Raw genomic sequence first — 12494 nt, forward strand, 5'->3', positions numbered from 1 at the left:
AAATGTTCTTTTAGGGTTGGTTTTGGTTTTATTTTTTGTTTGTTTGTTTAGCTTGGGTTATGTGGCCTTTCATGAGTAGAAATAGGAATAGAATTCAGATGTCTGGAATACGTGTATAGTGCACTGTTAAGAAATTGCCTTGGTTGTAAGGACTGAAGATGACAGAAACTAATACATACAAAACACCTACTGATAAAACTAGCAACAGGTTTTTCAAAGCTTTTGGTTCTTGTTTGAAAACAGATTATTTACTGAGGATATGGAAACCAAATGGATGGGTGGTATTTGCGGATATGGATAGAGACAAAATTTTTGTCTGATGAGCAGTATAGTTTTTTACAGAATTACAAAAGTCATAGCGGCCAAGACAAATTGTAAGCTCTAACTTCATTTTGTGTACCTTGCAGGATGCTCAAAAGAGTACACTGATGGATATGGAAATAGCTGATTATGAAAGGCTAGTAAAAGAACTTAATCAGAAGATTACTGATAAAGACAGCAGAATAGAAGATCTTGAGCAAGAAACAGGGATTCAGAAACAGAAACAAGAGACCCTACAGGAAGAAATAAGTGAGTAAACTATAAACAGCAAGAGTCACAATGGTATAGTTAGCAGTGGTAAAAAATACAATTCAGAAGCAACTTCTTAAGTCAGCGAGTGAGAGTAAGCTTTGCAGGGAATACTAAACAGTTGCATCAGGAAAGCAATTTTTGTCTTAGAGGAACCTTTACTAGGTTATGTATCACGTAATCCAGAATTCAGCGCTTAAAAGCGAATTTGCCTGCCTGACATACTGTGTTTCTTACCTGATTAAGTTATTCATAAGTTCTAAATTTTGGTGACTGACAAGGGTTTTATATACCACACTCATAAAACTTTATTGATTACCATGTGGTTAAAAATTCCATTTCTTCCTATCCTCAAGTGTAAATCTTAAAACCATTTCACTTATTTGAAGATCTTTGGGATAACTTTGAAAAAGGATGCTAACGTTACTATAAGCTACTTGTTTGCAGCTCTTAAGGAATCTGTTAGAATTTGTTTAAATATTTTCCAGCGTTTTTAAGGAAATACAAGTGGGGAGGTTTCCTTTGCATATAATTGTTGTTTTCTGCATTAGAGTCACTTCAGTCAACTATGCAACAGGATGAGGAAAGAAATGCCAAGATAAAACAACTCCTGGTAAAAACCAAAAAAGAACTGGCTGATTCCAAACAAGCTGTAAGTCCATATGCTAATGACTGTGTATTCTATTTTTAAACTAAATTTTAAAAAACAGATGGTAGGTGAATTTTTAGGTTGCTGAGGTTTGGGGGTTTTTTTTAATATCCAGGTAATTTTATCTTGCAGGAAAATGACCATCTAATGTTGCAGGCCTCATTGAAAGGGGAACTGGAAGCCAGTCAACAGCAAGTGGAAGCCTATAAGGCAAGAAACTTCACTGTTTTGTTAGTACAAGTTTTCTCATTTAAGTACTAAGGGTGTGATTTATACTGGGCACATGAAGAATAGAGGTGCTATTTTTACTTCTAGGTTACTGGTTGTTTTTCTTAAATGAGTTTTTTCTGTTTGCTGCTTTCCCCAAATATTTTTTCCAGTGATTTTTTTTAAGTGGATTTACTCTGTCTTTTTCCTCTTTCCCTTTCCAGCAGAGGAGAGGACTGTGGAGTTTGAAGCTTGTAATGGGAATATATTTTTAAATGATTCTTTAAAAATGGAAGTTGCTCTGTTTTAAAACAGAAGAGCACAACATTGTCCGCAAAAGTCTTAAGTGTTGTCCATCTGTATATGGAACAGGAATAGGAATGGAATAGGAATAGGAATGGAATGGAATGGAATGGAATGGAATGGAATGGAATAAGCAGGGAAGGGAGAGGGGTTGGCTTTCTTAAATGGTGCCACACCAGCACTGTAATTTTATCTTCAATTCTTTCTTTAAAACATCATCACTTTTTAAAAATGAATACATGGTAACCTGTGTCTATTTTTTTAAATTCTATTTTTATTGGATTTAATTTGGTATTTACCAGTTCTGTGCAGGAATTACTGTAGTAGAGTCCTAGGTGGCATGGTCCCTTGGAGAAGGAAGAAAAGTTTTTGTAATAGTGAAGTTTTCAACTGACTTTTTCAGATTCAAGTGGCTGTACTGACATCAGAAAAGCATAAAGTTCAGGAACAACTGCGAACATCTTCAGAACAGCACCAGCGTATGATGAGTACTTGCCAGCAAAAAATTGAAACCCTGCAAGAAGAGTGCAGAGCAGCCCAGGTATTCCAGCGGAAGAAGTAATCTTAGAGACTTACGAAGGGAGATTTACTGCACTCTCTGCTTCTTCAAAAATATTTTGCAGATGTTTCACTCTTCTCTTTTTGTCTGTCAAGAATTAAGAATTACCCCCGTAATTGAGTGGTGGTATAAAGGACAAGCCAGACTGTCCTGGTTGACGTGTATCACTTGGGGTGACACATCTGGATTTGCGTACTTCTGTTTCCAGTAGGGAAAAACTTGTGGTAGTGGGGAGCCGGGGTTTATTTAAGATGATCAGTAAGTATACACTCAGGGAAAAGAAAAGTCTTGAAAGAAAAGAGCACAAACAAAATAAAGGAATAGAACTTGCTTCATTTAAAACAAATTAACACAGATACCACTTTAAAGAAAAAAAGCTGTGAGAAATATATTTGCAAGCACCTTTTCATATGCTGAAATATGAGCAGCTTCTTAATTGGCAGCTGAACTACATGCAAAACTGACACTATTGCTGAAGTTTATTATTATTTCTGGGATTTTTTTGCTCATATAACACTGTTTGATGGTCCTGGAATCTGCAGTGTTTGCATTGGAGACAAACAGATTAAGAATATAGTAGGACTGTTATGTTCAAACCACCTTTATGGTGATTACTACACTACTCTATGGCCACTGTTGTATGGTAGGTGTGCATCCTGCAGGTAAGTAACAGCTGAATGCAGCCTCTCAAAAAAACCTCTACATTTTAAAAAGGTGAACTGAAATGGACAAACTTTGTGGTTGCTGCTTCAGGAGGTTTGCCTTAGTTGTGCTGGTACACGTGGATCGTGGTTTTACAAATATATTCTTCATACCTGGGTGCTTACCATACCTGTCTGTGGTGGCTTGGTCTGTGATGCTGTAATATCAGCAAGGTTGTAGATCTTCCATATTGGCATGGCTTGAACCTCTTGGAAGATTAGCTTTCCTATTCAGATGCCCTACATCTGGAAAACAGATATTATTACAAGGTTATTAGCAAAGGAAAACTCCCTCTAAAGGAAAGGTGGACACCAAAGCAGATGGTAGAGAACAAAGTCGTGCTGACATTTAAGGCTGTGTACCTGAGGACTTAGGAATATTCTAGCTCACATAGTATGACAGGATGAAAAGCAAAGGATTCATTTAAAGAAATGACCACAAATTTATAGACTCTGAAAATCTGGAGCAGTGGCTAATCAGAGTCAGTTCTGTAGAATTTCACTCACCAGTTCAGCTGAAGGGAAAGTTTCCAAAATCCTTCTCTTAGGAGTGAGAGCATTTTAGTTACCTGTAAATGGGAGTGACTAATGAATCCATGAGCTTGTCCTAAGACCCAAGAAAGAAAACCTGCATCAGTGTTTTGGGTTGTTTTAGAGAAATGTACAACATGAGTACTGTAAGGATGGAATAATATTTGCTGTATAGTGTGCAGTCAAGGATGAAGCTTCTACGATGTGAGGCAATTTTCTGTATGTCCACAGGAACTCATGTAACAGCTGCATTTAGAAGAAAAGACACACTAAACACCTTTACAGTCAACTACAATATTATATCTTGTGCTGTGTAATACCACTGCAAGACTGACTTAACTCCTCAGAATTATGCATAACTTCATGGCACATTAGAATTTTTGTCACCTTTGTAATACTGGAGAGAAACAGAATTATACCTCCTTTTGTATTTTCTGTCACCTTTGCCTTCATTTAAAGATGTTGATAGAAACCCTGGCTTGTGAATCTCTCAGTTGAATGCAGTTTTTGAATTTTCAAGTATTCTTTCATTTCTTGAACACTGGAATGTTGAAAATCAATGTCTCAAGTTTCACATGTTATGATACACAGTTAAAATCTAAAGAAACATCTGTTATGGTGGTCACTGTTTTAATTATCTATTTAAAAGAAGGAAATGCAGCAGGTGGTTTTCATTTTTTTCAGTGTAAGATGTGTTTCATTATCAAGAAATAAGGGAGTAATAATCAATAGTAAAACTTACGGGTTTGTTTTCTGTGTGATAGGCTGAACAAGCATCTGTTACATCTGAATTTGAGAGCTACAAAGTCCGTGTTCATAATGTTCTAAAACAGCAAAAGAATAAATCTGCTGCTCGGACAGAATCTGAAGGAGCCAAACAAGAAAGGTAAAACTAACGTTTTTACTTGACCTGTAATCTGCCTGTGGCACTGCCTAACTGAACAGAAGAAATGCCAGTTTCTACTGTCGTGGTACTGTATTAGTTCTAGCTGGGTTTGTCTTTCTAACAATTATTTTCGTGTAGATTACCTATTGTTACAGTTAGAAGGAAAAGTAAGGTCTTAAGAAGTTTTTTATGACTCTAATGAGCAGAAATTAGCCAGCACATTCTGTGTAGACTTGACATGATGTTTCTCTGATGTGAAGTAGCCAACTGCCATTTGCAACTAAGAAGAAAAGAGCAGATTGGTTCGGTTCAGCTGAGTTCACTTCGAACTTTTTCAGAAATTAGTGGTTTAGTATAGGTAAAGCTCTGGATGCCAGTTCAGTCATCAGTTCCAGTAGATTTACAAAATCCTCTATGTTGTATCATATGAGGAAAGACTTGGAAGAAAAAAGTTACACTACTGAAAGTTCCCTGAAAATCCTTTAAGTACGGTCATAAGCCAGGTGAATTCAGATTCGCTTCAGAAAATGTCTCAACTCACTGCAAAAATCAACCAGTCCCTGCAAGTTATTTTTATAAGTCGTTGATGGCTGCCCTTGGTGACAGACTGGGTGTTTATGTGTGGAATGTCAGGATTCATTTCTGATAGACCTTCAGTCGGTACCAACAACTGCAGGCAAAAATCCACCAGAGGGCGACTTGTGCTTTGTTAGAGACCTGGGTTTAGGGTTGGTTTGGGGTTTTTTAAACATTCTTGCCTTTGAAGCAACAAAGCTGCAAGAGTTACATTTCTTTGTCTCTCCTTTTTGCAGAATTTTAAGAAGTTCTGGTATTGTTTTGCGTTGTTTTTGTGAGAGAGACCTATCTTAGAAACAAATTGGATAAGCAATAAACAGATGACAAATGTTTTCCAAAGAAATTATTTACAAGTATCAACCCTAAGGATTAGTGAGATGTGCAGTTCATGAGATAATGGAGGTGTCTGCATATATAAATACAGAAATCAGTAAAAATAGAATGTGTGTGACTTAAGATTTTTTTCTTCCTGATATATCTGATTTTGATTTGTTTCTGACCAACTGTGTTTATCTGTTACAGACTTGATGTTGCTTTCTAGTTCTTTGCTCAAAATCTACTCCAACCATTTGTCCCCTGTATTTGGTCTTATTGAACTGATGTGCATTTACTAAACATACAAAAAAAAGCCTCACTATTTTCAAGAAGAAATTTTTTGTGCCATCTGAATCCCATATATTATTTCCTTCTGTCTTGGCCTTCCTTGAAGTAGAAAGTGCTATCAGTCATGCTTTCTACACCAATAGTTGCATTCCCAGCAGTTCAGATGGGATGTGGCAAACCTATTTGTATCTACATTGAAATAGGATCTGGTTGTTTCTGCTTGTAGCCACATTCTAAGATTATTTTGGTCTTAGTGCTGTGTTGATTTAATTAATAAATATGCAATTTGGATCAGCTATCCAAAAAGTTGTGGATATCATATAGGTTCTGAAATAATTAATTATTTTAAATGCATGTTGCATATTACTTTTTCTTCCATGTGCAGGGAACAGTTGGAAATGGTGATAGATCAACTTAAAGTGAAGCTGCAGGATGCTCAGCATAATTCACAAATGAATGCATCTGAACTCCAGGCATTGCAGTCTGAACATGACACCCTGCTGGAAAGACACAATAAGATTCTGCAAGAGACTGTTGCAAAAGAAGCAGAACTCCGTGAAAAGTATGGTCCGCTGATGAATAGATACAGATATTTTATTTTGTTTGAACTTTAAGATCTTGGCATGTAGAAGCCTGTAAATGTACTTAACAAAGAAGAGGCATGTTCTTGAGAAAGTTAAAGGAATTTTCAAAAGAATTGTTGGCTATTTTTCATGAGTCATCAGAAGTCTCAACAATGGCAATGAAATAGTAGCTGATGAGGGAATTTGAGATTTCTGCAAGCTTTCTACCTCTTAACTAAATCTAAATTAATCTAATCTCATTAAATCTAATTAAACTAATTAAAAATTAACATTTTTAAAGCATATTGACTATTTTTAAGTCTAATGCCCAGCACTACATTTGTGTTGTACTGCTCTACTAAATTTTATGGATGTTTCCTATTAAAAAAAAAATAAGATACTTATATGCAAAGCAAACAAGTTCACTGAAAAAATACCTAGTTCTTGTCCACCAAGTGCCTTTCTTACAGAAAGTACTGTATTTTCAGTTTGTGCTTGCCACAGTCTTAATTTTCTGTTTCTTTCAAAATGAAAGGAATCTGTTTAATCTGTATCACATCTTGAAAAATCACATGAGTACCTGATGCTTGAACTCCTCAAAAAGAGTCTGTCCTCATCTTTTCTTCTCCATTTAGGTACAAAGAAGTTCACATGAGGTATTAATTAGAAATTACAGATTGGTATTAGGAACTGTTGACTTCTTGTCACTGTCTTTGTACAGTTTTATCTGTTCCTCATAGCTACGTAATGGTTCACTGTAGTCAACCAAATTATGTTCTGCATTTTCCTGGAAACAAACCATTCACAATAGGTTCCCTTTATACCTAGACACTGGTCTTTGCTACTCTGGCTCTGTTTAAGTCTGTGTGCTTATAAAGGCAAGTCCTGGGCTTAGGCTTTCCATTAATGCACTTGTTTAACTGCATATATTTAATTGTTTAATATTATATATTATTATTTAATATATTTAATTGCTTGTGACAGTTTTGTCGTGCTTCTGGAGTACCTCCACACTAGGTACAACTGATGAGTTACTGACATTTTTCTTGCTAACAGCTACACTCTTCTGCACTGGAAGTTGAGGTTTAAAAAAATTAAACTTACCTTCTTAGAAACCTGTGTTTTTAGAAGTCCTGCATAAGTGTTTGGTAAGCAGATGTTATAGGAAGTGGACTATAAGTGGCATGCCCTGTATGACACTATAAAGAGTCATGATGCAGTTTTAGAATTTAAAAATGTTTAGACCACAATGTCTGTTAAGTCTTTCATTATTTCCCAAAGACATCTGAATTTTTTGTTCTGAAATAGAAGTCGAGTTTATATAGCACAGTGCATTCATATGATAGGAAATAAGTGTAACTTTTTCAGTCTCAGATTTTCCCTGTAAAAAGAGGACTTTAAGTGAAAAACAGTTGCACACAGTCATTCTAAGATAATCATACACATGAAAATGGAAAACTGCCTCAAACTGTAAAAATTTTGATATGTAAAATGACATTGTTTTGCTGTTTGTGTCTTACTGTTTGTGCATGCACTGTTTTCAGACTCTGCACAATACAGTCTGAGAACATGTTCATCAAAACAGAGCACGCCCAGGCGTTGAGTCAGCTGAGAGCCCAGAATGAAGCTCTCCGGAACAATTTCAGAGATCAGGTCAGGAACCTGCAAGAGGAGCACAGGAAGACAGTAGAGACACTTCAGCAGCAACTCGCCAGAGTAGAAGCTCAGCTCTTCCAACTCAAAAGTGAACCAAGCACTAGAGGTAACTTCCAGGCAGAATACCAGTTTTTCATGGGTTGGTTACAGATTTGTGTGCCCCAGTCTGAAGCTAAAACATGCTTACAGTGTTTGATTCTGTAAAATCACCAGAAACTTTTTCTGGAAAATCTGCAGCATGCTGTATCAGTCCACAGATACCAAGTCAGGAATGTGTCTTTGTTATTATTTACTGTCACTTCAGAATCCCAAGGTCCTTGAATACATGCAGAGGAGGGCAACAAAGGTGGTGGAAGGGCTGGAAGGACTGTCCTGTGAGGAGCAGCTGAGGACTCTGGGTTGGTCTAGTTTGGAGGAAAGCAGGATGAGGGCAACCTCATTGCTGTCTTACAGATTCCTGAGGAGATGAAGTGAAGAGGGAAGTGCTGAGCTCTTCTCCCTGGTACCCATATAGGACATATGGGAATGGTTCAGAGCTGCCATGGGGAGGTTCAGACTGGATATTAGGAAGCATTTTCTTACTGAAAGAGTGGTCAAACTCTGGGACAGGCTTCTTAAAGAGCTGATTGATGCCTCAAAACCTGTCAGTGTTTTAAGAGGCATTTGGACAATGCCCTTGATAATGTTTTAACATTTGATCAGCTGTGACATGGTCAGGCAGTTGGACTAGATACTTGTAGGTCACTTCCAAGTGGAGCTATTCTGTTCTAGAATCTGCATCACTGTTATCTATTCTGCAGTATCTGCATTGTCAGACAGATGGAGGGAAATTTTTTTGTAAATATTTGGTGTTCTTATCAGGTTGTCTCAGGTTTTGGAGCATGCTGTACATCTGCCTCAAGTACAAGGTGTAAAGCTAAAGAAAAGTGTATTGAAAGCTGTTTTAAGAATGTTTGTTATTTGTATACATGCTATTTATTAGTATACTTGCTGTTTGATCCTTCTTCGAATTTAAGATTTTACTGTCTTCAAGCTCAAGTGCTATTTTTGTATCTGTAAAGTTACTAATAAGGAGGTAGCTGGACATTTGCCAAGCAGCAGTAACAGTTTAAGAAGTTCCTATGTTACTACTGAAGCAGAAGAATTTACACTTTCCCACAGGACTGGTGGAAATAAAAGTGAATTCTATTATGCATTAAAAGTATTTGTTACCGTAGCTAAAACACATCTTCAGGGAGATGAGCATGAAGGTTTCATAGTCATTGAAATAAAAATTGCCAGTCAAGTTTGGGTTTAGAACCAGACTTTGATTGGAATGTTCATTTAGAGGTGAAAGGCTGTATTTTGCTATTATAACTGTTACGTGTGTATCTAGCTTTCTCTTTTTGCTTCACTTTCCCCTGCATTTTGAAAACTGTTTTATGTACTGCTCTCAATCCAAGACAGTCACAGACATAGCCCTCCCAATTTCATTCTGATACGAACATCAGTAAGTGTCTTCCAGGTCCAGGTGTTTCAAATCTGGCAACGAAGAACTTGAGAGAACGGCGGAGCGCTGACCTTCCTGTCCTCGATGTGCATACTGTCGCTAGGGAAGAGGGAGAAGGTATGGAAACAACAGACACAGAGTCTGTCTCCTCAGCCAGCACCTATGTTCAGTCCTTGGAGCAGCTTCTGAACTCGTCAGAAGCAAAGCCTGGTAAGTAGATCGTGGCTTTCAGAAGCGCTTGCCTACATGGGTTGCAGAAGTTTGTGCCCTCAAACTATTTTAGAGCATTGTGTTTCATGCTTTTAGGTGCAAGACACAACTGACTTGACAAGTCTAGTCAAGTGCCACTGAGTTTACACAGTTCTGAACTTTTGTAGGAGTTTTGTCATTGAATAAGGACTAACAGTAGAACATTCCTACAGGATTTAGTGATTTAAAGATGTCATATTTCTGAGCTTTTAAATGGAAAAGACTGGGTGAGCAAGTCAGTGAATAGTTACAGAAATTTTTGTATTCTGGATGAGTCTCTACTAGGGACAATTAAGTGCAGATTTAAGCTTATTAATGAAAAGATAAAACTTCTGTTCATCTTAATGAGGCTTATTAGAACAGGTCTTTATTCATAGGATTTCTTCTAGGAAACTGAAATTCAGCATGAAGAAGAATGTTTTAAGAGTCACCCAAAAAACAGTAAAATACGTGGTAGCATATAATCTCGTTTTAAAAGTCTACTGATGACTTTGTGGATAACTATTGAAAATCTCTGTTTATGGGTAGGAAATAAGGTATCTTGGTGTATTCTAGAACTGTTTAGTCAGCCCCCATCTAATATATAAACAAAAATAGATCAGAAAATTAAGCATGCAGCAGCAGCATTGATGCCTGTTAAGTCTGCAGTCTGGCTTTGCATGAATTGTTCATAAGAAACTACATTATTCAAGTCCTGATGTTAAGTAAGTATGAATTAGATGCAAGTGCTTTTTCCTTCTCTTAGTTTTCTTTTCCAATTAATTACAGAACCATCTCAGTGGCAAGCAGATCTCACCAAGGATGAACTGATTCAGAAACTAAACACAACAACTAAGAGTGCTGATCACTTGAATGAATTACTTCGTGAATCAGAAGCAACCAATGCAATCCTAATGGAACAAATCAAGGTTAGCAAACATACAAGAGATATGAGGACGGCTCTCATTTCCATGGCCTGTTTGTTAGACCAAATATCTTTCAGAAAATACCAGTCTATAAAATTTTGGTGATATGAAACCTAATTTTGGAGGGACTTTTATTCCACAGGTCTAATTAGTGCTTCCAGTGTCTACTTCAGTTTTGGGCTTCTTTTTCACTACAGTCTGTAGTTGGGTAGGCATGTGGGGGAGGCGGAGAGCAGTGTGGAGTAAAAGCTTCTACAAAAAAACCTCAGGAGTTTGGAAGTTTAATGTTTACTAAAGGGTCTATACTATTTTCACTTAGATAAAAGCAGTAAATCCCAAGAGGAGTATTGTCTGGTTTCTCTTTCTGTAACCCGTTTTAGCTGCCTTAAGTTAAAAGAAGATACTTGAACTAATGTATGAGTGAGCTTTCTGAAGAGATTTCTAAATGTACTAAGCTTTGTCTTACAAAATGCTTTTAAATGAATATCATCAGATTTCTGAATTATTTAACTGTTCCACTGTTATCTACTCTTTGATCACTGATATTCTCTCTACTGCACAAATTTTAGCAAAAAAGGTTATTTTTAGGCAATAAGAAGTTATTTCTTACAACATTATCACATACTTAATTTTCACTGGATTTTTGTCCTGAATACATTGCTATACACGCATTATTCCTTTTGAAGCAAGCTGTGCAATTCATTTTTTAGCTCTTCAAAAGACCTTTGTTCGATTACTCATTAAATGAAACAAACAGCATTACATATTTTTTCCCTCATCTGCAGCTTCTTAAGAATGAAATAAGAAGATTGGAAAGAAATCAAGAGAGAGAAAAGTCTGTGGCTAATCTAGAATACTTGAAGAATGTTCTGTTGCAGTTCATATTTCTGAAATCAGGAAGCGAGAAAGAACGGCTGCTCCCAGTAATAGACACCATGTTGCAGCTCAGCCCTGAAGAGAAGGGGAAGCTGGTTGCAATTGCACAAGGTAGGTGGTGTTCAAAATACTGTCACAAAAAGAAGGAGAATTGAAAAAGGAAAAGGACAGTTCTGTGCTGTCTGTTGTGAGAAAAAACAAAACTTAGCAACATAATGCCAGTGAGCTAGTCATAAAATGATTTTGCTTTGTTGGGAAGTTACTATTCAATTTTCAGTAAACAGAACAAATACCATAAAATTAAGATAAAATATCATTTCTTCTGAAACATTCACATTTTAGGAAGACAATGGTAAGTTGTAAAAATTTAATGTGTTCATGTTTTGAGTAGAGTTTAAAAAATTTTTGTCAAAATAGAGGTTAATATAATTTAATTACTTTCTTTGCAGATGTTCTAAACAGATAACTGAAGTGGTCCTCTCAAGGCAGTACTGCAGATCTAATATTAGTTTCAATACAGTACCTTTAAAAATATCTGAAAGAAAATATGCTCTTTGTTGAAGAAATAAAGAAACTAGGGAAGGAAATAAAAAGAGTTAGGCATTTGCAAGAAATTAACACAGGATTTACATGTACAATAATTTTCTGTTTCTGGTTCAAATACTCTGAGCATTTGTTCCCTTGAAATACTTTTTAAGGTATTGTTTGTCATTTCTCAGTAACAGTAGCTTCTTGTACTTCATTAGGAACTGACCTATACTTTATTTTTAAATTAATATAAACAATAAGCAACACATGTACATATAAGAACTTAAAACTTGTGAACAAAATTACATTAAAAAGGGAAGTGTTCAAGTACTGCATTCCATGATAGGCTGTGCATTTGAACAAAGATGTAAATCAAGTCCATAGCATGTTGATGTTGTTCTGGCCCTCTAATGAAGACTGATTGGATTTTTCTGGAGAATGGTGATAAATTACCTTTTTCAGACATTCTCAAGTACCCAAAGTAAAGTGGACTTGGTGGTACAATCTATATCTATGTCAGCCCAAGAGTGAGTTCCTTTCTCAGCAAGCTTGAGGACAGCATTTGAAAAAGGATAAAGGAAAGGAGTGGGACAGGATCATGTAACCAAGTGATGCAATGTCTAACGTAATACAAAGTATGTTT

General features: G+C 36.4%; 1 protein-coding gene across 1 annotated transcript in view; it reads left to right on the forward strand.

Moving 5' to 3' along the window:
* GCC2 (GRIP and coiled-coil domain containing 2) overlaps positions 1 to 12494 on the forward strand; it is a 31019-nt gene that overhangs the window by 14847 nt on the left and 3678 nt on the right. Inside the window, exons 13-22 of the mRNA XM_010394285.4 lie at positions 408 to 570; positions 1122 to 1222; positions 1352 to 1429; positions 2133 to 2270; positions 4285 to 4406; positions 5971 to 6147; positions 7693 to 7910; positions 9309 to 9503; positions 10311 to 10450; positions 11233 to 11434. Of these exons, the coding sequence (XP_010392587.3) occupies positions 408 to 570; positions 1122 to 1222; positions 1352 to 1429; positions 2133 to 2270; positions 4285 to 4406; positions 5971 to 6147; positions 7693 to 7910; positions 9309 to 9503; positions 10311 to 10450; positions 11233 to 11434 (1534 nt within the window). The remainder of the gene's footprint in view (positions 1 to 407; positions 571 to 1121; positions 1223 to 1351; positions 1430 to 2132; positions 2271 to 4284; positions 4407 to 5970; positions 6148 to 7692; positions 7911 to 9308; positions 9504 to 10310; positions 10451 to 11232; positions 11435 to 12494) is intronic.

The sequence above is a fragment of the Corvus cornix genome, chromosome 1, assembly GCF_000738735.6.
Source record: "Corvus cornix cornix isolate S_Up_H32 chromosome 1, ASM73873v5, whole genome shotgun sequence".
In the NCBI taxonomy this organism is placed as follows: domain Eukaryota; kingdom Metazoa; phylum Chordata; class Aves; order Passeriformes; family Corvidae; genus Corvus; species Corvus cornix.